General features: G+C 34.3%; 4 protein-coding genes across 4 annotated transcripts in view; 1 reads left to right on the plus strand and 3 right to left on the minus strand.

Annotated features, from left to right (window-relative positions):
- Positions 1–5,458: 5,458 nt before the first annotated feature.
- Positions 5,459–7,224, minus strand: LOC124540298 (40S ribosomal protein S20). The gene is made up of 3 exons (XM_047117775.1): positions 7,066–7,224; positions 6,630–6,791; positions 5,459–5,696 (listed from the first exon to the last, which is right to left on the minus strand). Exons 1-3 carry the CDS (start codon positions 7,066–7,068, stop codon positions 5,490–5,492), a joined length of 372 nt encoding a protein of 123 aa, XP_046973731.1. The 5' UTR covers positions 7,069–7,224; the 3' UTR covers positions 5,459–5,489.
- A 339-nt stretch (positions 7,225–7,563) lies between these two features.
- LOC124539971 (trafficking protein particle complex subunit 2-like protein) lies at positions 7,564–8,999 on the minus strand. The gene is made up of 4 exons (XM_047117347.1): positions 8,915–8,999; positions 8,106–8,317; positions 7,860–8,036; positions 7,564–7,783 (listed from the first exon to the last, which is right to left on the minus strand). The coding sequence occupies exons 1-4, from the start codon at positions 8,945–8,947 to the stop codon at positions 7,738–7,740; spliced, it is 468 nt and encodes a 155-aa protein (XP_046973303.1). The 5' UTR covers positions 8,948–8,999; the 3' UTR covers positions 7,564–7,737.
- On the plus strand, positions 8,747–9,862 carry LOC124539970 (von Hippel-Lindau tumor suppressor homolog). The gene has a single exon (XM_047117346.1). The coding sequence runs from the start codon at positions 9,177–9,179 to the stop codon at positions 9,690–9,692; it is 516 nt and encodes a 171-aa protein (XP_046973302.1). The 5' UTR covers positions 8,747–9,176; the 3' UTR covers positions 9,693–9,862.
- A 4,967-nt stretch (positions 9,863–14,829) lies between these two features.
- LOC124539972 (oxidative stress-induced growth inhibitor 1-like) overlaps positions 14,830–27,606 on the minus strand; it is a 57,714-nt gene continuing 44,937 nt past the window's right edge. The window contains exons 5-10 of the mRNA XM_047117348.1: positions 22,394–22,477; positions 21,173–21,370; positions 20,441–20,547; positions 19,558–19,721; positions 17,474–17,634; positions 14,830–15,717 (exon numbers count right to left, since the gene is read on the minus strand). Of these exons, the coding sequence (XP_046973304.1) occupies positions 14,893–15,717; positions 17,474–17,634; positions 19,558–19,721; positions 20,441–20,547; positions 21,173–21,370; positions 22,394–22,477 (1,539 nt within the window). The 3' untranslated portion in view covers positions 14,830–14,892. The remainder of the gene's footprint in view (positions 15,718–17,473; positions 17,635–19,557; positions 19,722–20,440; positions 20,548–21,172; positions 21,371–22,393; positions 22,478–27,606) is intronic.

The raw sequence follows: 27,606 nt of genomic DNA on the forward strand, positions 1-27,606 counted from the left end.
TTTATTTATAGGTTATTTGGATATTTGAGTCACCTTCCGTAATGTGGTTATGTTTATTTAATTATCATAGTCGAATATTATAATCAACTAGCTACCCACCCCGGCTTCGCACGGGTGCAATACTGATACTAAATATACTACAGAATTTGTTTATATACGACATCACATCGCAAACTTCTAAAATGATCAGTGTTTCTTTACTATATTGGTCATGTATTATATATACTAACTTTCCTCTGGAATCACACTATCTATTAAAAAAAACCACATCAAAATCCGTTGCGTAGATTTAAAGATATAGGGACAGAGAAACCGACTTTGTTTTATACTATGTAGTGATGGAACTCCTAAACGGCTCACAGTTAGGGTGCGATATGGGGCAGAATTTCTTACTATCTTTAATCAAATTTTGTGTATGTGATGTAATGTAATATGATGTACGACATATATTAGCTCTTTTTCAAAGTTTTTTTGCTGAGGTCGGTTACAGCTCTTTCGAGGGATCCTTGTAGTTTATGCCGCAATACGTATTAAAGTCGCATTTTCGAAAGTCTATTTTTGCTTTATTCGCAAGTTTCCCTTAAATTGTCCTCGAAGTAGTTTATGAAAGGGAACGCTTAATCTATCCATATTAAGAAAAATTAGTTAGTCAAATTCACAAGCTTCACTTAAAATCAAAACCGGACCGGACACCGGCTCCAAATATACCAATAACTATAACTACATGATATAATCGTTAATCGACTTTTAAGTAGTCTAATATTTTTCATTTCATTTAACTTAGGAAGACTCTAAAAAATATGTTGAATACGCAATTATTTTTATTACTTTTTCGTGATATTCATTTGTTTTAAAATAGTGTTTTGTTTGAAGTCGGTTTTTCTTTTTGTTAAAATTTTATTTATAGGAGGTTGTTTATCACGTGTTAGGCAATAAAAGCAGCCTATATCCTTCATTGGTGATCAGATTTTCTTCATACTAAATTTCATCCTATTAGGTTTAAAGGTTTGATAATGAAAGAGCGACAGACAGTGGTGGTTCACTTGGTGGTAGGGCTTTATGCAAGCCCGCTTGGGTACCACCCACTCATCAGTTATTCTACGGCCAAATAACAGTACTCAGTATTGTTGTGTTCCAGTTTGAAGGGTGAGTGAGCCAGTGTAACAGGCACAAGGGACATAGCATCTTAGTTCCCAAGGTTGGTGGCGCATAGACGATGTAAGGAATATAGTTAATATTTCTTACAGCATCATTGTCTATGGGTGATGATTACCACTTACCATCAGGTGGCTCATATGCTCGCCCGCCAACCTATTCCATAAAAAAAAAATAGACAGACATAGTTAGTTACTTTCACATTTATAATATTAGTATGGATTTAATATGACGTCATCATTTATTTAATATTCCTCTGGGTGTATTCGATACCACAGACTATAAAATAACAAGAAATTAAGCACATGGATGAATAAGCCACTCCTTACGCCTGTGCGCCACGTCGACGCGATCAATGCGTACAACTAATGTGTCTGTAATTACACTGGCTGACTCACAAGCAAACCGAAACAAGCTGCTCTGTGTAGTGATGTTATGCGTTCGATTAATTGATCATTGATTAATTGGTTCCATTCCGACGAAGCGTCTTAAGGAAAATTATATAATTAAACAAAAAAAAATAGTTAAGATTTCATTACTTTTCTGTGTTGTCTTGAGTCTGGGTGTTTGTGGTACTTCTGATTTTTCATAACACAAGTGCTTTAGCTGCTTACATTGGGATCTAAGTAAAGTATGTGATATCGTCCAATATTTAAAAAAAAATAGTCAAGTATATAAAATTCTCGTTGTCGCGTCAAACAGCCTTTTAAATTGAATTTACGGAGCTTTTTTGATATTAATATCATCCTTTATTAAATGAATATGAAAATGACAATATTCATTATTCGAGTATGCTCATAAAAATATTTTGCATTGTCATGTTACTTTGTTGAATTAAAGTGTTTTACTTTTCGTTCAGAAAATAGATCCCACAATCTAGGTTATATTTTATTTACCTAAAAACATGCTTTAGTTATTTATGGATAGGTTAAAAGTATTTGGTGACGATCTAGATAATTTTTTTTGTTAGAATTGCCAATAAACTATTCTAAGACATATAGAAACAATCATATCGTCATTTAATATATCAATATATTTAACGAGATACAATCAATACAAAAAAGTATTACACTATTAAAATTATGTTTCAACAGATGTCCTTTGTACATTTTTCAAAGATCGATTTGTTTGTATTGTCTATGGCCAATGGCGCGTGGCGCCGGCAGAGACAAGCTCCATTTTTTTAGCTAACTACAGGATTACATCATGGCAATTACGACTGAAATAAACTGGCTCCGAGGCAGTTTAAATTTTAATCTGTTTCGAACAGTTACTAATGGGATAATTATGAAAACTTTCATGATTCCATAACAAAGAGATCCCATAATGCTAGGAATAATGACTTTAAGGTAATTATCAATTATTAGGCATGTCGTTTTTTTTAAATTATTGAACTGGTTTATTAATATACGAGTTAGCAACTACCAATCGCAGTTATAAACAGCCGTGATGGTAATTTTTGAAGGTAAAAATTAATGTTAACACAGCAAAATGGTACAAGCTTTTTAAACTTTTTTTCAATAGAGGAGATAGAGGTGGAGAGGAGAAGCCCAGCAGTGGGACGATGACACCCTTACTTATACATAAAACAATATTTAACGAAATACGAACTTATCAGCCAAATTTTGATTTTTTTGTTTATATATATTAAATATATCAAATAAAATTAAATCATAGTACTCTTTATTTCTATAAAGCACATACATCCTCCTTGAATTCTTATTCAAGAAGGATGCACAAAAGGCGAAACAGCGATCTGTAATCACGGGAGAATCGCGTTTTTTAAAAAAGAATATTTTATAAATACAAATGAATTTTAACAAAATAATTATTAGATAGAAACTCGGCAAGTGTTTATTGATCCGCGATCCAAATCAGCTGCCCTTTGTTAATAGAATATAATTGACTATAAATTAAAAGTTGCTTAATCAGCGCTTAATCATTACTAATCCTATCATTGAAGGGATGAGTCGAGATGGCCCAGTGGTTAGAACGCGTGCATCTTAACTGATGTTTGCGGGTTCAAGCCCAGGCAAGCACCGCTGATTCATGTCCTTAATTTGTCTTTATAATTCATCTCGTGCTCAGCGGTGAAGAATAACATTGTGAGGAAACCTGCATGTGACAAATTTCATAGAAATTCTGCCACATGTGTATTCCACCAACCAGCATTGGAACAGCGTCGTGGAATATATTCCACTCCTTCTCCTCAAAGGGAGAGGAGGCCTTTAGCCCAGCAATGGGAATTTACAGGCTGTTGTTGTTGTTGTTGTTGAAGGGATGCAACAGATCCATTTCTTGCAACCAGTTCAAGAAGAAGAAACAGAGGTAGAAAAAAGGATATGCATAAAAGAGATAAACATACCATATAAATACATTATAATTAAATAATAATATATTTAAAATAATATATTATAGTTGATATATAAGTAGACATCTATCCACGTATCTGTGTAAATTTCGTAACGATTGTGTATTGAAATCAATAAATATTTTTGCTGAACAATTGACTTCCCCCAATGATAAATAGCATTTGCGTACCATCAATTTTGCTGAAGACATTGAAGGTACAAGCATGTCTAACGGCAGTTTGTGCCGATCGAAAACGGAATATGATGGCACATATTTATAATCGGCTACGGTCGCCCACGCTACTTTCATTCCTTATTTGTTATGTAAATTATACCTATCTGCGATAAATTAAATCTCTCTATGGATGGATGATTAAACCTATAAGCTAATTTTAATTATTTTTTTTATTAGAGGGCACAGATTTCACCAATGTCATGTGGAGAAGACACGATGACAATTAAACGGTGTAGTCGAGATTGCAAACTTAATTAAATTTTAAGGGTATTTTAAATATTATAATAATGTTGTATATTGGGAAAAATATCAGTTTAATCTTGCCTTGTCCAAAGATCAGTAGAAAAAATGACGTTTTCGTATTTTTTTATTAAATGAATATATGTTGTCTCTCTCATAACCATAATACTAGGTATTTTGTAAGTAACTATTTTATGGTCGAACAAGTCATAGCGCCTTGTGGTTGCTGATTTCATAAAACCGCAAGAAAATCATGAATGACACCTTATTAAACAAATAGTTTATATATATTTTTGACATAAATTATACGAATATTTCAATAACTTAATATGTGCAATACTTTTTGCCATTCGATTAATACACACATATTTTACCTACTGGCGCCATCTAGTTAGCTTTTGAGGCAACCCAAATTCATTATCCATCTTCAGTAGGCATTAATAAATATGCGAAATTAAAGTAACAATTCTGATATTAAAAGTCAGATGAAATACAATGCCGTGATTATATCGTGACATAAAGTTCATACATTATATTCCTTTGTCTATAATAGTCGATTCGAATTTAATTTTATATACGATAAAGTAAATGAGATAGATATTATATAGATATTGTATATTGAATTAGCGACCCGCCCCGGCTTCGCACGGGTGCAATGACATAGAAACATACAATAGAAACTTTTGGAATGATCAGTGTTTCTTTACTAAATACTCCATGTATTATAATATAAAACCTTTTCCTCAAATCACTCTATATATTTAAAAAAATATATCAAAGTCCGTTGCGTAGTTTTAAATATTTAAGCATACATAGGTTATAGGATATAGGAAGAGAGAAAACAGCTTTGTTTTATACTGTATCGTGATAAAAATTTCTGACTTTGTGTATAGCTTTAGTTTTCCGCTAGTACAAAATGGTCTGGTCTTCTTGAAGGAAATCTCATCCAAATATTAAAGAACACAGCACCATTGATCATTTTGATTGAATGGTTGTTTACTTTGAAGTTTTGAACAGTTAAGACTCGGGAAGTAAATATACGCTTATGACAAACACAATGCTTCTGATCCACCAAGGTGGTCGTCTGTATGAAAAAGTGATTAATAAATATAAGGTATGTGAAAATATATTCCACATATTACTATGATACAGATAATAAAAAGTGTAAATTTCTTTTAAATATTATAACTGAAATAGTGGATAAGGACAACTATCAAGAATCTTGCCAGTTTTACTCTCGTTATTTTATTTTTTTAAGCAGATAGTAGTTTAACACTAACTTATGTCTTTATGCTTAAACTGCAAAACTGATTTAGATGAAATTTTGTGTGAAGATTGAGACCAGAGAAAGAACATAGGCTACTATTTTTATTTCAGCTCCCAAGAGAAAATGGGGGTGACTATTTGACTGCCACAGCTAATTTTTTATAAAAAAATTGTTGATTTAACAGGGTTTACATATAAAATAAAAGCATTGTTCAATTTAAAAAGTTTATTGGCAGATGTGCCTACGCATCAGCGATAGTGACTTCGACTTCTACACCCGGCTCAATGTTGATTGAGGTGATCTGCTTCACAATTTCAGAGGGGGAGTGCAGATCTATCACTCTCTTGTGGATCCTCATCTGGAATCTGTCCCAGGTCTTGGAACCTTCACCACAGGGTGTTTTCCTTGTTGTGATGCGCAAGATCTTGGTTGGCATGCGGACTGGTCCCTGATAAGGAAAAAATAATTCAAATGTTATCAATATATACATTACATTAAATGGTATTTCATATTGATCAAATGTACAAATAAGAAAACCTAACTAAGTCAAACTCTATTTTGTTCAAATAAGCTCATAATAGCAGTTTCAAATCATGATACTGTGTTCAATTAAAAGTAGAGGTACCACCAAAAATATTATAAATACCAATACCTATCTATACAGCTACAGTAATAATCCAATCAATTGGGATCATAGAAAGGACCATTTGGCTGATATGTTATGATTTATTTCATATTTATAGGCAAATATAAGTTTTACACAAATATTATTGAATTTAACAGTTATTTGCCTTGATTATTGATAATAATTAGTGGAGATATTTAATTATTAATAATAGATAATTAATCTGTTGCTTTCCTATGAGCAGAGCATAGTATTAAGAGCTATACACTGCACTTTGAAAAGCGTCACTTTAGCGCCAACTTGGTGAACACACCCGTATAGAACATGATGTGTCTTCATCTCGGCGCTACTGTATTCAGATTTTGGGTATAGTATTTGACTAGATATAGATGAAATTACATTAAATATACTAATGGTTTATCAACAGGAGAAAAAGTATAATGGCATGTGGAACGGTCACTAGTATTTATCAATATATATTGACTAGAAACTGCTTAGAAAGGGTTTCTATTTTTATGGTATAGGTAGGTCGACAGGCAAATTGGCCAGTAGGTGGTAAATGATCATCATTGCCCATAGATATTAGACTTGTCAGAAATATTAACCATTCCTTACATCACCGATGTGACACCAACATTGAAAGCTTGTTATATCTCTTGTGCCTGTAGTGCACCGGTTCACATCACCCTTCCAATTCGAACACATTAATACTAAGTAATGGAGTATATAATAAATATAATTCTATGTTTTCGTTACCTTAACGCGCAGTTTCTGTTTCTTGGCTCCATTGATAAGGTCTGAGCACACTTTTTCTAGTGATCGTACGTTGCGTGAAGTCAACGTGATACGGATGCGGTGGATTGGCGAAACCTCAGCCTGAGGCTTCTCAATGTCCTTTCCTGATACGACGGCGGCTGCCTGTAATTATGTACGAAAACTAACTGTCAATGCTGCAAATACTTTAGAATTATTAAACACACAATTATATATGTTTAGAGCTATTAACACAAAATTACATATGAACAATAGCAATAGATAAACTAAATATTAATAAGAAAAAGTATTTAAAAAGCTGACACGTGCGAACATAACCTAACCTGACATTTCATATACGTATTTTTGGCGGACAATTCGGAAAAATGTTTATATATGTAAATTAATTATTCGTTATTGTAGGGAATATATTGCTTACCATTTTGATGCGATTTCCCGGTCGAGATAAACAACTTTTCTATTAAAGTTTGCTCAGCGCTGAACCGGAGAACAGCTTGAAACAAATGTCACATTAAAAGAGAAACAAAATGGTGCGGTTCTTGCACAGACTATATTCGAAGATTCGTGTAGAAATTTTTAAACCCTATAATTTTAATAATATGATGATATTTTACAATCATTAAAATAATTCCAGTTATTTATTTATGTAATTTAGGTACTTTTTAAGAATACGATAAGTAAAAACATATTTATTAAAAATTAATGTATATGCTTCATCTTATTCCTTCATTTTAGTCTATGGCAATGAAATATTAAATATGAATTAATTTAATTTTCAAGTCTTATAAAATTTAAAATAATTCAATCTCTTTTCTTTTTCTATAGAGAGATGAAAATAATAATGGAGCACTGTAATATTATCACGGCAGGGGTCGAATTACATAAAATTCCATTTGATAGCAAATAGACAAATACATTTATCTCAATATTGTTTTATTTACTAAGCATTTAATGGAATAACAATTACAACAAATTAAAGGCTACATATATAAGATTAAATATAACTTAATATTTATTATCTTAAATAATATAAATCAACGAGCAAAGAAACTGCGCTTTTCTTCAGGCTTCTCACATCTAGCACCATCAGTTAGACGTTATTTAACATTAAGCTCTTTACTTGCTTGTCGAATTTTCTGTAAACATAATATAATTAAGTACATTTAGGTTAATGGAATAAAAAAAAAAAACTAAAAGCATTTTTTTACTTACTGAGATATTATTTGATCTCCTGGCAAATGGAATGGATTACAGATCGCATCAGCGTAGAGCGCGTGGAGCCTACGTAGAGCAGTTCTAACTTCAGCGTCTCTTATATTACTACCGCTGGGCGAAGTAGAACTTGTTACAAGTACAAGTTTTATTTTTGTATTTGTAACATAGCCGTAACTGTAAATAAAAGACTTAATTATGTGACTGGCAGTAAAAAAAAAAATACTTAAAAAAGTGTAACCATACATTTTATGTGTATCTGTGGAATAAAGAAGTCCAAGATAGAGGTCGCGTAAATCTGTCCTGGCTGCGTTAGCACTAGCGGAAGCATTATTCGCATTCGTCGTGGCCAGTCTTTCCTCTAGAGCATCCAGAGCAGTGTGAACCAACCACTGCCGAGATAGTTCATTATCTGTACTCGTGTCATTACCAATCCCACCTATGTAAAGTGGGGAGTTCTGAAAAATAAATATTTTATTAAAAATAATAATAAGTAGTATGTAATCAGTAATAATTTATGTATTACATAAAATGTACAAACTATCACGGCTAGAAAAAGGTACACACAATAAATTGTCCTTGTGACGTCGTATCGTTATATTTCTTAAGATTACTAGATTTAAATATGATATAATACCATTCAGCTGTTCGTTAGAGGCAAATTTAAAATTGGGATACCACTTGCCCCACTAAACACCCAGGAGGCAAGTGGCAAGACTAGTGTAAGAGAAACAAAAATGTAAATTTTCACACACACATTACAAAAAAATATATTAAGTAGTTTTGTGTTTAGTATAAAAATATTTCCATTTAACACAAAAGTATACAATTACCCTTAAAATCGGGAAATTTGGCCATTATCACGAATCCATTTGTCTATAGTTAATATGACAACAAAGATTGACGTGTTGAATTTATACTATTTTTACATCAGTAAACAAAGAAAACCACGGTTTCAAAGACTGTAATTCTTTTAACTGTTTGTCGTTTAATCAAAAGTGTAAATATTAACGTGCACTAAACAATCGTAACAAAGGATAGTGGAACAAACTTACATCTTTCCCGATAACCGCTACGCAAACAGCCATTGTGTACCAAAATCTGAACGGAAGTGAATTAAACGTCAAGTGACTGCCGGAGTGCGTGTATGGCGGGATAATTTAAATTATTTTTATCCGACAAATATTTATAAATAACTTTACAATTTTGCGACTTCATCGCGGTTGCGTTCATACCTCCTTTAATCGGGAGGTTTTATTTTAAACGCGGTATTTACAATTCTTCAAAATTTTTTGGAACATAATATTCCGTTTGTTGATGATGGCGGAGCGAGAAAATGAAGAACCGGCCGATGTTATATACGAAACCGACGAAAAAGGGCAGCGGGTGGTCGTTAAATCGTTGGAGTCGACGTCCCGAGTGTACCTTCGCTTCACCAACAGAACCTCTCGGCCAGTCGACGTGTGGTGGCGGGATTTCCACGGAGCGAAGCGACACTACGTCCGTTTAGAGGCAGGCACGTTTTTTGACATTAATTCCTTTATAACTCACCCCTGGGAGTTCACAGACGTAGCTACCAAGGAAAGCTACGTCATAAATAACAAGCCGATCTACAGACCACCGAGGAACATAGGCGGCATGATGTATAGGACTAACTGGAACATCACAATCGGTGTGAGGAGTCTTCGTCATACAGTCTTGTTGACCCTCGCAATCAAGATCGACGATCCCAATTCCGTCAACGCTCTCGGACTGCCGAGAGTACTGGGAGAGGAGCTGCAGAAGCTCATCAGACTGTTCCACAGACCAAGGACGCCTCCACAGCGCGACTGACGTCAAATTATATTTACGATTGCTGTAATGATCATATTCCTGTACCTAACATGGTGTTACTTCCATTACCTTGTGACGAAGGTATTCGTAAAGCTTTTTAAGTAATTAGTTTGTATTTTCTGCATTTATTATAACCAAGTTCATTATAAGTACATATATGCTTTTTTTAACTGTGATATTTTATGTTGCAAACCAATTTCAAACATGAACAATAGCGTCGTTAATCTGTGTTATCTCTCATTCAAAGTTATTCAAAGTCATTATCAAATGTCCTATTAAAATAAAGATACATAATATAAATTTAATTGAAACGGTAACATCAATAAAAACTATATCTTGTCCCATATATTGGTAATCCAGAGATACTCAACACAAGTAACATTTAAATATTTTACGAGTCACTGGAAATGGTTTTTCTTATGTTCTATCGGTAATTATTATGAGGATGAACATAGTCAACACTATCTGCTATGTTCCACATTTTTGGGATCTATGGATTACTAAGAATATTAAGTAGAAATGAAAAGAAAGATAGTTGTTAACAGTCTTAGAGTTCTTTTTATCCGAATACTAAAATTTATCATTCTCTATGCACATGGAAAAGAAAACTCAATCTTATCTTAAACATAAATTATCTTGCTAATAATTTTCAATTAAAATTCAATAAGCAAATAATTAGAAAAATGATTACGAACATTTGAAATCTAAGCTATTAGTAATAATGATATTATAGCATTACAAATATGCATTAAAATAGCTTTACATGTAGCTTAAAATACATAAATATATATAAGAGTTGTATTTTTATAGTTCACAATTAAATTTAAGATCTACTGATATTTTATATTAAATATATTGTCTTTATAATCTCGTTTGTTTATTACAAAAGGGTGTAGGAACAAAGAAGCTCTCCTTGTATGGTATCTTTAATGACTCATTATGTATAAAGTTCTTGAAATTTTGCCAAAGATATTCCATGTTTAATTTGGTACTGAAAATCAAATTTTCTTTTTTATATGTACAGTCCAAGAACAAATAAACTTATAAAAATTGTTTAGAGAGTGTTTAGAATAAACACTGCTTTCTCTTTTTATAATCATTGATTTGGTAGTCAAAAGAAGGAGATAGCATTTTATAAATATAATATAACCAATCACCATTTAACAACATTATTAATTCTAAGTAAATTCGTAAATTCAATGTCAACACTTTTAATAGTAAACATACAATATTTTAAGTAGAAATGCACTTCTGCCTTGTAATGTAACATGTAAAATATTTAAATAGTACAGAAACACTTTTGAAAACAAGCTTTTGTATTCATTATTGTATAGTAATGCTATGGATCGTTGATGGATTCCTTCTTCTGGAGCCAATCTTGGGTGAAAATTGCATTCATTGGACTGAACCAACATTACGGGGAGTCGTTTGTCGGACTTGCTAAATTTGACCTAAATAGTTATTGCTTGTTAAATAAAAGCTTGTAAAAATGGCGAATTACTTTAAATTCTTCAATGAATATAAGTTAAGACTGTACTGTACTGAAACAAAGATCTTTATAAATATATTATGATAATGAACATTTAATATAAATTTATATTTTAGTGGTTAATAAATATACTTTTTTTTTAATTTTTGATATTCTTTTTGGGAATTTTTATTAAGAGAATATTCTTTCAAGTGCCTAAACCCATGGTCCCATAGTATGTAATCATTCAAGAGTTTACCTTGTATATATTTGATATTATTATGGTATATATGGCTTATTATCTCAAGACCACAGTTATGACGGACTCATAACTATGATAATATTAAACCTGCAACTGAATAGTTTAGATGTGCCTATTCCTATCGTTTTTACTAGTGAGGAAATGTAAATGAAATGTCAAATTATTGGAACTTTTAAACTAATCTTATATAACCACAGTGTTACTTTCAGTTTCTGCATGATTCAAGTTATTACCAGGTTTATTAATGTATTTAAATCTTATTTTTTTTAAATCGTAAAGTTTAAATTAAGTTTTCCAATATGCAAAATAAGTTTTATAAATATATTGTTTGTATGAATGTTTTTATTTCATTAAAATATGATGATTGTTTCGTATTTTGCTGATGGTACAATTCAATTATGTATATCACAAATTTAAATAGTATTTAAAAACAAAAATTCTTGAAATAGAAAGTGTAAGATTGTTTGTTTAGAAATTATTATGTGATAAAGAAAACTATAAAGTATTGCACACATATATAAGTATAATTTTCTTTTTTGCCTTTGCTTTTCTATAAGAATATGTTATTCATTAAGAAAAGCTTGAGCTACAATATCAGATAATAAATGAAATATTACACAATTCAGTAAATTATAAGAGTTTAAAGCCATTTGCTGAATGCAATATGTATAAAAATCTTTAAAGAGGGTTGACAAAACAAATATCTTAACAGTACATTGTGTTCATCTTTGAGGTATCAAAATAAAGTAACAGTTATATGTTAAATGATATTTTTAAATAACTTACTATATTCCTATGTAATAATTATTGTAATCTTATGGCACTGAAATATAGTATAATTATGTTATAAATTTGCATTTATACGAAAATTTGTTTTGGCTAAATACATATATTTCAAGATTGCTCCAATTTAAATTTCAGGCCTACTTGTTAGTGCATTCAAACTATCTTTGTGAAGTTTAAAACAACATATAATATAAATTGAATATTTGCTATGATAAAAAAAAGGTTTGCACCGTTCTTTTATGTAGGTACTTATTATATTATTACTTAAATATTATAGCCCATATATTGTTAGTTAAAACAACTTTATAATTTTTATATTTGTACAAATATTATTTGAATTATAGGTATTTTCATATCAGATATTTTATACTGAACAATTGTTATATATTTTTTAATTATAACAATAATAAATAATACATATTTCTTAGTGTATATAAAAGTGTTATACAATTTGTTTGCCCCTGCATTTAATAATCTCAATATTTATATGATAAGATTAATAATGTTGTTCGTAGAACAGAACTGAATGATATTGCTGTATCGGGCTTCGGTGTGGGCTTAAAAAGGATAGATATTATTTTAACTACTTTAGATATTGTGTGCAATAGAATCACTATTAAAATTTTATTGATTGTAAATAACTTTTAAGTTATATTGGGAGAAATGATGATGCTAATGGTTTAACTCGGTCAATCCCCAATGCTCGTTTCAAAATAAATAAGTAGAAAAGTATATGTAGTTGACTAATATTGGTTTATCAAAGTTTATATTTTTTAAATATTAAAAAGTGTTATGTTATCACTTTGTGCCATATAACTTATTGTGATGTATGTTTGTAATTAAGTTTAAATGTATAATTAAAATAACTTTTCATAATACTGTGTTTTTTTTAATTATTGCATATTGGATTTATGTATTTTCAGTATTTTTATATGTCATAGAATTTGCAATCAAAGAGCAAAACAGAATATAAAAAAAAAAATTGATGGTAAGATCCATCAGATATTCTACCTCAAAACAACAGTATATATTATTATTGTGTTCCAGTTCGAAGGTTGAGTGAGCCAGTGTATTTACAGGACATAACATATTAGCTAAAAAATTTGGTGTCGCATTGATGAAAGGAATGGTTAATATATCTTACAGCGCCAATTTTATTTAGGTGGTGGTGACCACTTGTAATCGGGTAGGTTATTTGCCTGTCCGCCTGCCTATACTATAACAAAAGTATCTGTCGTTCCTTTGCTGCATATCTAAGTATCATAAGTAGCTAAGTAGTAGCTACTAAAATTATATTCCACTTTGTTGCGCCGTAGTTGAGTAGGTATAAATTACCGCTACAAATTATATTTGATTTTAATGAGCAATTTATCTTTGTCTAAATATAAACGTTTTATCATCCGTGAACAGTTTCAAATGTTTTCTAATCAATAATAAACATATATTATGTTTAACAGCCAGTTATAAATACATTTTAGTTTATTGTAAACAATTTGTTGCTATTTGTTTTTGTTATGTCGTAGTTATTTGTAACTTGGTCCATTATGCTTAATGCTTATGCTATTTTAGTTTAGTATCTGTTGATTTTCAACCCGAATAATGTTAAGAGTATGTCAAGTCATTGCAAAGTTAAACTATTAAATAATGTAAGTAAGGCAACTATAACTACGTGATTACAGAATGTGTGCTCAAGCTTTTGACTTATGAAGTTGGTATGGGGGTCCCTCAAGGATATACTCTTGGACATTTTTTTTTCCTTGTTTACATAAATGACTTGTTCTTTCTTGTTCGAAATAAACATGTGCGGGAAAATATTATTGCTTTTGCGAAAATTTAATACTCATAGACTTCGTACAAGGAACAAACACAAACTTGTTACGCCTGTTACTCGACTGCATACTACATAGTGCAGTCAGTAACTGTCAGGATTCCAGAAAGCGTTCAAAATGCCTGTTATGTTGCCAAATTATAGAAAGAAAGGTTATATACAGTTAGCAAGTTTATGGTTGACAACAGGTTAAATATTGAGTTTTGTAAATAACAAACTCACAAAAGACCTGTTGTGTTTTATTCGCCGGTTCTTCTTCGGTCAGGGTATTTTTTTCCTAATCAGTAGTAGGGTACTTTATAATTTGGCAATAAATAACTAAGAGTAATTTTTGTGTTTTTGTAAGATTTCGAGTTTACAATCATATTCTTCCGAGAGGAGTATAGAAAGTTGACATATTAAACCAAAGTGATTTTCAAATCATGTAATATTATCTTTGATTAGTTCTTAATAAATAATAAAACAGAATTTGCATTGTAAAATGTAAAAATAAATAATTTTCAATACAAAAATTGTACTATTGGAATATATTGGTTAAAGGGTTGCCAGATATCAGAAATATTTGTTTTTTTTTTTTATGATCTCGTTTCACAAAATATTTTCGTGTCCAGTTAATTATCCGGTTCATTATGAGTAATTAATAACACTAGTATATTGTTGCAATGTATATTTTGTTCCTTGGTATAATTTTATTTCTGTAATTCCATCATATTCTATACCATTAATTACACAAATAAGAAATAAATACAATAACATAAAAATTATTACATATAATGTAAATAAAAGTCTTACATGGAGTATAAAAAATATTTTATTGTTAAAAAAAAAGTTAAGTATTGCAATTCACTTGAAGTAGTCACTCGGTAATTTGTTTCATTTCTTTGTGTAGGTGCGCCACTATGGCCACAGCGCCCCCTGGTATGAAGCGGATGAAGTTGTCAGCAGTTAAGGGTCCCAGCGCGTACAATCCCTTGGGAGCGTTCAATACTTCATGCGTGCTTTTGTCTATTGCTATCGGATTCCCCCTCCCATCCACTGGCTTACTCGGATCCACACCGAACCCGAGACCATCGCTGAATGGGTTAGTCAAGTGACACTGACAGACAACTTTTCTCTTAACACTATCGCTATACGGAATGATCTCACACTGACACTTCACAGCCTTCTCTATATCCAAACGGTTGCACGCACATTTCAAATCCGGATTGCAGTCCGGTACCGCGCACTTGGTGTCGGTGTTGCCATTTATTTCTGAATAATTTAAATATCTCGATTTGCATATTCGTATACTCTGTCCGAATACGGATTTGATGTAGTGCCAGTGGTTCCTGAGGAAGCATTGTCTTTGGTTTTCGTTATCTTTCTTTTCGATGCATTTGATGCACTCGTCTTCCTGCGGGACCATGCTGTTGAGACTGAAGTTCGTTTGGAGGAAGAACAGGTCCGGCTTGGAGCCGATGAGGACGGCTATGAGCGAGACGGTCAGTTCTACTGTCTCATTTGTGACTAAATTCAGGAGTTTCACCCTCTTCAAAGCGAGGAGTTCGTCGTCTTCATCTTCATAGAACTTAGGGGAGGATTCCTGTTCAGCTATGGTTGTAATTTCTACGATCATGTGGTCAGGGTAGGGCGTGTAGTAGGGGTGGTCTCCAGACGGACCATCGAGCATCATTTTGTAAACCTGTAAATATAAATACAAATAATTAATATACTATTTACTAGATCATCTATCACTACATATATTGATATACTAGCTGTGCCCGCAAACTTGTACGCGTTTGAATTTAACAAAAATAATATTATTGTAGCCTAAGTTACTCCCTATTATATCAGTTAAATGCCATTGAAAGTTCCGTCAAAATCGGTCCAGCCGTTCCAGAGATTAGCCGGAATAAACAGACAGACAGACAAATATTGTAAAAAAAGTTATTTTGGTATATGTACCGTGTATACGTATAGAAATATGCATTGAGTAAAAAAGGGGTTATTTAATTATTACAAACAGACACTCCAATTGTATTATATGTATAGATTTGCGATTGCGATATCTTCTTTTAAAATATAAATGAGATGTAACTATATCAAAGCGTTTTAATGTAATATAATATTTTCGGTGGTGAAAAATAAATTATGTATAAATAAAAACAAATCTGATTTTGAGTCATAAAAGCACATTGTGCTACTTTATTAAATTATGTAGAATAAAAATTAGGACTATAAGTCGTAATTTTTATTCTACATGTCACGTGACCTAAAACACGAGACGCCATGGTGTGACGTCAGTGCGGCAAATACGGTCAGTTCAGTGTTAAGTTATTAACAGTTAAACTATATCTATCAACTTTAATATTTATTTAGATTTGTTTTAACATTAAATTTAAAAAAAAATCAAAGTGAATTTTATTTGTACGTATTTATTTTGTGTTTACGTGTATCTCTCGAGATGGCCCAGTGGTTAGAACGCGTGCATCTTAACCGATGATTGCGGGTTCTAACCCAGGCAAGCACCGCTGATTCATGTGCTTAATTTGTCTTTATAATTCATCTCGTGCTCAGCGGTGAAGGAAAACATCGTGAGGAAACCTGCATGTGACAAATTTCATAGAAATTCTGCCACATGTGCATTCCACCAACCCGCATTGGAACAGCGTGGTGGAATACGTTCCAAACCCTCTCCTTAATGGAAGAGGAGGCCTTAGCCCAGCAGTGGGAAATTTACAGACTGTTACTTTACTTTACTTTATGCGAATATGATCTATACACAAACGTAATAACGTAGCTTGTAATATTATTTGATCTAATATATTTGTCAATTTGACACGTCGATTTACATGCACTTGCTTTCTTTGACGCGTGAATCGATAGCGACGAATAGCGTCGAATGGTGCGATATTTCTATTGGTTGTGTAAATCGGCAGTAATCGGTTTTATTTTGATTCCATTGCATTTTCCGATGCTACATCTAATTTGTGTCGTACTGTATTTATTGTGTGTGTCTAGTGTATCTCTCCATGTGTGTGTGAGGGTGAGTGCATGCGTGTGCGTGCGTGCGTGCGAGGATTTAAAATATATGTAATATGATTTTTTTGCCAAAGGTTGACCAAGGTTATTTGACCGAGTGATTTTAACTTTAAACTAAAATTTATTCAGGTATATTGATTCAATTTCATTTTTGAATATCATAATGTTCTACTTATATTTAATAAATATCGCCTCATTGCCTCCTGACAGGAGGGCTGGTTCGTTTTTTGCCCAGAGGATCGGAATTGCGATTCAACTGGGAAATGCTGCTAGCATTCTTGCCGCCATTGCACGCGGTCAAGATTTATACAGTAACTAGTTTTAGTTCATATTTGTATATGCGTGTGTGCCTGTGGTTGTGTGTGTGCGCGCGGCGTGTGGTGTGTGTGTGTGTGTGTGTGTGTGCGTGTACGTACGTGCGCGTAGTCCGGGTACTCGTGCGGCGAGAGGCGCGCGAGCGCGTGCGGCGGCGTGCGGTGCACGTGCGCGGCGTGCAGCGAGGCGGCGCGCGCGCTGCGCACGGCGTCGGCGGCGCTCACGCCCGAGCCCAGCACTAGCACGCGCGCGCGATCGGCGCCTGCCACACAAGGCGGACGTTCTTAATTCAAATATTAATATAATATAAATATGAGACAACATCACATACATTACTCTGATCCCAATGTAAGTAGCTGAAGCACTTGTGTTGTGGACAATCAGAAGTAACGATACCACAAACACCCAGACCCAAGAAACATAGAAAACTAATGGTAATCTACATCGACTCGGCCGGGAATCGAACCCGGGACCTCAGAGTGGCGTACCCATGAAAACCGGTGTACACACCACTCGACCATGGAGGTCGTCAACTCGAACTCTTTACAGCTAGATAACTGAAACTGTCAGTAGGTGTATCGCAAGATTACAAACACCGTGAGATTACAATCTATCTCGTAAGATTGTAAACTGTTGAAATTTTGTGAAGCTTTAAATATGATCGCATTTTAACACATTATTTTTCGCTATATTGTAATCTATCGAAGTTAAAATGTTAGATTACAATCTGTCCCGCGTTAAATTGTCTACTGTCGAAAGCTATACCTGATTGGCCGGTCTTATTGTAAAAGCGACCAATCATATGTAACCGTTATTATTCGGTAGTTTACATTCTATCGAAGCAAATTTCAGTTAAATTATAAAAACTCTAACCTATCCTAACCGAAATAGTATGAACTATCGAAATTGTTTATATTTTATAGCAAATTGAATAAACGTTCATAATATTTATAATGACAGTTTACAATTGCGCGAAATAGATTATAATCTAACGGTATTTGCAATTTTACGGTGTAATCATATGGCGAATGCCGGGGTGGTAGGGGCACATAACGTTCAACCAATTAGCGCGTAAGGTGCATATTCCTTTCTACACCAGATCCCAATTTGACCGCATCCCATCGATAGATTACAAAATACCAAAAAAATAATGCGTTAAATTGCAATCATATTTCACTGTTCACAATATTTCGACAGTTTACAATCTGACGAAATAAGATTGTAATCTAATGATCTTTGTAATCTAACGGTGACATGTATAAATCTCGGTAGCTGACTTTAGCTTATTCCATTTCATTCTTGAAAATACTAATAAAGTGCTCTGAAACTGTGCTGAAAATGAGTGTTCATAAGGGATCAATCAATCAATCAGGGCCTTGTTTACTTCTACTATAAAATGTTAATGATCTTTCTTTTAAATTATAGGTATTACTGATATTGTATTGTTGGTTGATGATACATTATTTAAATTAACAAATAAAGTAATCATGCGAGCAGTATATTTTTATCCAACTTCATTTTTTGTGTAACAAGAATAAAAAAGGACCCAAAATGTGTTCTTGTGGAACGCCTATTTTTGGTTCAGACCCTGAAGACTCTAGGATTAACATTTACAAAACATAATGAACTCTTTGAGAAACTCTATGATATTGAGAGTTTGAGCGTTTTAGATGATTTTAAATGTTAAAAAAATGTTAAAAAAGAGTAACTACTGAGTTTCTTGCCGGTTCTTCTCGTTCGAATCTACTTTCCGAACCGGTGGGAGCTTCACTTAATTGTAAAATGACGATTCAAAAATGCTTGTAAAAACCTACTTGAATAAAGTTTATTTTGATTTTTTTTTCTTTTGAATGCAAGCCCACAGACCTGGTGTAAATTCTAATAATTATGAATTTCACATAATTGAAACATTTAACGTGAGTCGAGATGGTCCAGTGGTTAGAACGCGTGCATCTTAACCGATGATTGCGGGTTCAAACCCAGGCAAGCACCGCTGATTCATGTGGTTAATTTGTCTTTATAATTGAATAAAGTTCATTTTGATTTTTTCAAAATAAATGAGTTCGGAGAGCCTTAGAAAGTGAATGTAATGAACATGTGAGATGCTGTCAGGTGGATGTGACTCACAGGTGTGGAAAGTGAATGTAATGAACATGTGAGATGCTGCCAGGTGGATGTGACTGACCTGCGCGGGCGAGTCGGCGCAGCGCGCGCTCGACGTCGGGCAGCGCGTGCGCGGCGCGCGCGGCGGGCGGCGGCGCCAGCGCGTTGGGGCGGTCGTGCGCGCCGCACGCCAGCACCACGCGCGCGCACACGTAGCGGAAGCCGCGCCCCTGCCGGTGGTCGTACCTGCGCCGAGCAAGCGCTGCTATCACTAACCGAAACTTTGAGAATGTGTGTTTGTTGGTCATATTGAAGGACTAATCAGCTCGGAATACGATTACAAAATTTAAGGTTTAAATTAGTTCTGTACAATATGACTTGCATATTGCAAACAGCCGAAGTTAAACAAAAGAAAAAGATCTTCTGTAAAATAATTCTATTACCATTTGAGAAAACTTTTTGTTAAGAATTGCTATGTATGAATTGGGCACGTTGTCTTCAGTCCAGGTTCCAAATAAGCCTAGCAGTAGTTTAGTCTGGTACCATTTTGTACCGCATAAACGTATTATTTTTTGATCTAGTGGTTAGATATATGGCTGCTGAATTTTGGGTCTTGGGTTTTAAATTTAGGTCGAGCTGATAAAAAATTATAGGATCTTTCTGTTGAAGTACTTTCAACAGTAGACCTAGCACGTTTTGGTTCTCTATCTGAACTCTTTCCGTTGTGTTGCATATACCATCCTATAGGGTTATCAGCAGGAAGATAAAGAGTGCATACTTTGCTTTCTTACTTAGTTGATTCTCTGAAATTCGCCGTCATGATCGATCAAAGAATAGTGGTCAATTATTTCACACATTCTTCAGTTCACAAAGCCATCATAGAGCACATCACCATCTTAAGATTATCAGCCAATCAGAAGCTAGTCCTGTGCCAGTGATGGTGTTATCGTTAGGTTCTCACTCACCCCGACACGCAGAAGTTGGCGTTCCTCGGGCACGAGGCGCGGCACGGCGGCGCGGCGCGCGGCGCGGGGCCCACGTGCGTCACCGTCGCGCCCGAGCGGAAATAGCGCTGCGGGCACGGACACGAGACATGAGTGTACGGTCAGCGTGACGTGACCACATTCGAAAGGCTTTTAGTTCGGTAATAATATTGGCGGATATAATAATATCAGGTAGAGGACCTTAAAAGCATTGAGTGCTCCACCAGATTTATTTATCTCGATTATTTCGAAGATTTCAAATACTTTCATAAAATACATTTTTTTTTTCAATATTTCAACTTTTAAAAGTAATTCAAAATAAAACAGATGTGACAGAATTTTGTTGAAATTACACACATGCAGGTTTCCGCACGATACCGTCAGGGCGTCACGGTAGCATGCGTAAGCGATCCCGTCCGCCGAAAGACGGAGAGGGTACCGCTGGTTTTTTTAGTGGGTAAACCCGGTGTGCTTGGCCACACTCGGTGTCCAGGGCTCCGGGGAGTACCACCCCCCCCCCACTTTCCACCACGTGGGGGAAGCACGTAACGCGTTTTACCAGCGAGAATAAAAAAATAGCTTTCCTCACGATGTTTTCCATCAGCGTTACACTAGATGAATTATAAACACAGATTACTTCCTTCTACTTGTAATCAAATAGAATAATATGTAATTCAGGATATGATATAATCAGCGATTGGTCTAGCGCGTTACCTGCAGGCGGCAGGCGTGCACGTAGCGCGCGCAGTAGGCGGCGACGGCGCGCGCGGGCAGGCGCGACGCGGCGCGCGGCCCGATGCGCGCGTGCGGCGGCAGCGCCAGCCACGCGGCCGGCGACAGCGTGCGCACGCCGCCCGGGAACGTGGGCCACGCGCCGCCCGGCGGGCCTTTGCCCAGCACCACGTGCTCGATCTGCCCACAGCGCACGCTTTACAAACACCACCAACCCTCTCCTTTGACACTCTTTTGGCCAAAAATTGGGTACTTTTCATAGAAAAGTAATTGGACATTTGGGAACTGGTTCGCTATTAAATTAATTTGCTGTTATTAAATTCGCTTTACAAACACCACCAACCCTCTCCTTTGACCCTCTTTTGGCCACAACACTTTTGGAAAAATTGGGTACTTTTGGTATAGGAAAGTAATTGGGCATTTGGGAACTGGTTCGCTATTAAATTAATTTGCTGTTATTAAATTCGCTTTACAAACACCCCTCTCCTTTGACCATCTTTTGGTCACAACACTTTTGGAAAAATTGGGTACTTTTGGTATAGGAAAGTAATTGGGCATTTGGGAACTGGTTCGCTATTAAATTAATTTGCTGTTATTAAATTCGCTTTACAAATACCCCTCTCCTTTGACCATCTTTTGGCCACAACGCTTTTGGAAAAATTGGGTACTTTTGATATTTGAAAATAATTGGGCATTTGGGAACTGGTACGCTATTAAATTAATTTGCTGTTATTAAATTCGCTTTACAAACACCCCTCTCCTTTGACACTCTTTTGGCCACAACACTTTTGGAAAAATTGGGTACTTTTGGTATAGGAAAGTAATTGGGCATTTGGGAACTGGTTCGCTATTAAATTAATTTGCTGTTATTATTTTTTTTGGGTACATATCTTCAATTACGGTATTAATTATAACATTTACATTTTAAAACCACTTTAAAATCGTCTCACTATATGTTATGTTGATACATATAATTGGAGATTTGTAGAATTGGTTCGCTATCAAATAATTTTCAGTTATTGGAAATTTTTCGCTCATATCTTCGATGACGTTTGATTATGACATTTACATTTACAACCACTTTTAAATCGTCTCATTACAACGATCGCAATTTCAATTTGAAATCTTATTAGTTAATACATAGGTATACAATTTACTTGTCTAGGCTTACTAATAATTATATAATTAACTACGATACGATACCTGTTTCTCTGCGTCAAATCTCCATTCGATCAACGAATCTTCCTGTAATCCCAAATCTGCGCACGGCCTCAATAAGTTGTCCATCTGTGGAAAAAAGCACAAATTAATTGATGATGACTTCGAATTCTTTCTAGAACTTCTACGAGATGTTTCCACAATAATCAGTTACGAGCGCTAACGATCGTATTAATTAGAAATACTTATAACATTTGTCCTGACAGACTATCTACGCTAGGAACGCCATTAAAACGATTTCCTGTTGATATAAAACTAGAAGTAGCCTAAAAATGTTACAGTATTTTGAACCAAGTTATCATACTATGTAAGTTTAATTTTATATGCTGTTGTCCATTTAGTGTTTTAGTTCCAAAAGGTACTAAGAATGTACGGCGATTTTTGGAAATTTCGTATGGGAAATATTATAAATTTTATTCGTACGGAGACAGGTCAGAAGCTGCATATATTTCGACATAACGACTATTTCAATCCTAATTATTTATTAATTTATACAAAAAGCAACAAATTTTAGTTTTGTATCACAACTGATTTTATAATTAACCACTAAGTGTGGTCAGTGACGTCAAACTACAATTTATGATTCCGGAAATATACACCTATAATTTAAACTTAAATAACAAAATAAAATTCCCAAACAAAAGCAATGCGATATGTTAAAATATTTGGCTGTACAGTGAAATACATTAGTCATTCAAGGAAAAAGAATGACAAAGTGGGAAAATTATGACACTAAAATTAAAAAAAAAAGAACTAAGAATTGTATTTTAACCGCTGATTGCGATCTTAACCGATGATTGCGGGTTCAAACCCAGGCAAGCAGCGCTGTTTCATGTGCTTAATTTGTCTTTATAATTCATCTCGTGCTCAGCGGTGAAGGAAAACATCGTGAGGAAACCTGCATGTGACAAATTTCATAGAAATTCTGCCACATGTGTATTCCACCAACCCGCATTGGATCAGCGTGGTGGAATATGTTACGAACCTTCTCCTCAAAGGGAGAGGAGGCCTTTAGCCCAGCAGTGGGAATTTACAGGCTGCTGTTGTAAGAATTGTATTGACCAATAACAATGTTACCAAAGACAAAAAACTAAACTTGAAAGGTATCACTTCTGCCCACAGAGAAGCGTTATGACTTTTTTTTCTTATGTGTCCGAAGCCCTCTCCACATGAATCCAAGACACAATAATCGATAAAAGAAAAATATTTAAAATACCCCGACCATTTGTTTGATGTTATCTGGTCCTTACATTATAAATGTCCTGCCAATCAAAGGAGACGTGAGTTATTGAGTCTTGTGCTTGTAATTATGTGGAGGAGGTTACACAACCTTTATGCAGTAATTAATCATTGGTGTATCACGCTATAACTAATAAAAGTTTGTAAGCGAACCTGTAAGGTAGACATTTTTCCGGAACATGCTTTTTAACCACAAAGAGGGGAAGTCAAATTTGGTAAACAAAGATAACCATAGTAGTATTTTGTCGACCTACGTGGTCTAGTGTACACCGGTTTTCATGGGTAAACCACCTCGAGTTCCCGGGTTCGATTCCCGGTCGAGTTGATGTAGAAAAAAAAAACTTTTATTTTCTTTTCTATTCTGTTGTTATTGGCCCTAGTGCTTTAGCTACACACATTGGAATCAGATTTAATGCATGTGATTGTGGCCTTAGCCCAGCAGTGGGTAATTTACAGGCTGTCAGTGTATGTAATATAATGTTGTTATATTCAATCTAAAAGCGACCCGCTTGAATGAATATCATCAAACTCACGAAAAACTCGCTCCAATAACTCATTCAATGGACTCGTTCCACACGATTTAGCTCTGTGAGTATTTTTACGTTAAATGACCTCTTTGATTCGTGAACTTGAACCAAGGCTAAGTATGATACAACGAGCGTATTTAAGAAACAAAGTTACCGAAGCTAATCTGTCATTGTGATACAGTTTTTTGTGATAACTGGACTGGAATTGCAAGGACTGTTTGGCGATAAAACATACTAGAACAGCGCGTTGGAACCCTAACATACTACTACGGGCTTTACATTAGGAATTATGACACAGTCCAAAACAAAGTCGCTTCTATGTATGCTTAGATCTTTAAAATTACGCAACGGATTTTGATGTTGTTTTTGTTAATAGATAGATTGTTTCATGGGATAGATTTATATGTATGCATGCATAGTATATTAGCATTGTCTAATGACAAGAGCTGTGAACGTTGTAAGGTATTCTGTCGTATATTGTGTTTCAGCATTGCATCATGTGAATTCGGACATTTCCGATCCGGACTCTTATGTTACAGATGCAACTGGCTATTTATAAGGCTCTAACCGTATATTATAACTACTATTGGTTTGCGTAGAAGCTTTTTATATATATAATTTATGGTATAGGTTGGCGGACGAGCATATGGGCGCCTGATGGTATGTGGTCCAACCAACCACCAACCTTGGGAACTAAGATGTTATGTCCCTTGTGCCTGTAGTTACACTGGCTCACTCACCCTTCAAACCGGAACACAACAATACTGAGTACTGTTATTTGGCGGTAGAATAACTGATGAGTGGGTGGTACCTTCCCAGGCGGGCTTGCACAAAGCCCTACTACCGAGTATAGCTCAGCTGTTTCATTATACATGATAGAGTTCCACCGAATAAAACCAATAATTTTAATTAACTTAGTTAATTAACATTTAAAGATTGTTTGATTTGTCTTTGAAATCGTTTATCACGATTTTCGATCCATAAAAGCGACAAGATCTAAGATAACTATTTAAGTTAACAAGAAGCGTATTCAACCGCCCTACTAAAATGTAGTTTCTAGGAAATACCCTACTCACTACTGTTTGAAATACTTGTGCCATATTTTTGACACATGCAGGTTTCCTCACGATACAAAACCGATGGCATCAAACTTAACTAAAAACGTTCTATTGTTACTCGATTCGGTTAAGATCTTTCACTAACTTAGACAGATAAAAGCAGATAGTAGAAAAAAATCCAGACACATATAAAAAGCAAACATATGTCACCATGATACATATAATTATCATTATACATATAGAGCTTAGTAATACCAAAGGTGAACGACCGCGTTTGATTTAACAAGACATTGATAATACTATCTTTTATTTTAACGGCTGAGTGGTAGCCTAATTATCTGTCGTAAATCACCATCACTGTTATCTGACCACCATGTTGATGTAGCGTGATATATTGTATATAAATAATGGCAGTGGATTGTCTTTTTGTTCGTCTATTAGTACATATGTTTTAAAAGGTCATATTTCTTTTATTAAAATTCGGATTATCTACACATATAATAAAATTGGAGTGTCTGTTTGTAATATTAAAATAGGCCCTTTTTTCTCAATGCATATGTATGTATACACGGTACATATACCAAAATAACCACTTTTTTATAATTTTTGTCTGTCTGTCTGTTTGTTCCGGCTTATCTCGGGAACGGCTGGACCAATTTTGACGGGACTTTCACAGGCAGATAACTGATATAATAAGGAGTAACTTGGACTACAATAATATTATTTTTTTGTTAAATTCAAACGCGTACAAGGTCTTGGGCACAGCTAGTTCAGAATTAAAAAGCAACAAGTTTTCAATTCGGTTCTGTTCTATGACAGCTCTTCTATGAGTTGTACATACAAAAATTATAAATAAAAGAAGTATTTTGAGACAAAGACGCTTTCTCTGCCCCTATGTATGCTAAAATTATAAAAAAAGTACGCAACGGATTTTGATGCGGTTTTTTAAATATATAGAGTGATTCGAGAGGAAGGCTTTTGTATATAATGCATGGACAATATAGTATAGAAACACTGATAATTTTAGAAGTTTGTAATGTGATGTCGTAAATAAACAAATTCTGTAGTATATTTAGAATTAGTATTTGACAAGTGCGAAGCCGCCGCGGGTCGCTAGTTCTCTATAAATTAAAGTCACTTTATCTTAAAAAATCCTAAGTCAAAGCTCGGAACAAACATAGTATTTGTAAATCAGATATTTAATATCACTATCAATTAGCATATTACATCACTTAGCTATCAGGTTTTGCGTGATAACGGGCTGTTGTCATGCGAAATATAACCCGTTTTATCGATATTTCATTTTAATTAGTTTTAATGTGGATTTTCGGTGGTAGGGTTTTGTTACGGCCTGGGAGGACACCACCTACTCAACATCACTTGTTACAATAACTTACTGAAATGATTTTTCCAAGGTACTTATTGTTGTGTGGCGAGTGAGCCAGTATAACTACAGACACAAAGAACATCTTAGCTCCAAAGATAGGTTTACAAATTCCTGCAGTATATCATTTCAAAAAGTTTATTAAGATGAATTTAATAAATAAATCTAATCATCATTACATAGTATGAAACAAAGTCACTTACCGCTGTCTGTTCCTATGTATGCTTAGATCTTTAAAATTACACAACGGATTTTTTTTTTGATAGATAGAGTAATTCGAGAGGAATATTTTTGTATATAATAAATACATAGTCAATAAAGTAAAAACAAAAAAAAACGAGAGAAAATCTGTATTATATTTAGACGTTATCCATTAAAATATACTTTTTAGAAATAATCGCCTGGATTCAGGCACGGGTTCCATCACAGGACAATAATTATTGTGAAAATCGAATTATAAATATGTTTATTTGAAAAAAGCAACTACGTAATTTCACCTCGCTGGAGCATACCTTCCAAAACGATTGTAAAAATGACGATTCAAAAAAGCTTCGTTGTAAAGTTAACTGGAATAAAATTGATTTGATTACATGTACAGTCTCTTGGCAAGAGACTCTTGCCATGAATCTTATAATCTTATGAAGTCTGCCTACCAATTAATTTAAAAAAAAAAGTCTTCATAAAAAGGTTTTATTGTTATCAATGAATACTGTTGTTAAGCGGAATGGAGTAAAATCATTTCATTCGAGAACGATATGAAGGTTATCGTACGTACGACCGTTACGATATTTTATTTTAAACAATACCTGTATCCATGATAGCTCAGTGAACTTTATATATGTAACTTGGTGGGCTTAGTTCAAGCCCGTCTGGGTAGGTACCACCCACTCATAAGTTATTCTACCGCCAAACACACTCAGTATTGTTGTGTTCCGGTTTGAAGGGTGAGTGATCTAACTACAGGCACAAGGGACATAATAACTTAGTTCC

This window comes from Vanessa cardui, chromosome 24 (assembly GCF_905220365.1).
Source record: "Vanessa cardui chromosome 24, ilVanCard2.1, whole genome shotgun sequence".
In the NCBI taxonomy this organism is placed as follows: domain Eukaryota; kingdom Metazoa; phylum Arthropoda; class Insecta; order Lepidoptera; family Nymphalidae; genus Vanessa; species Vanessa cardui.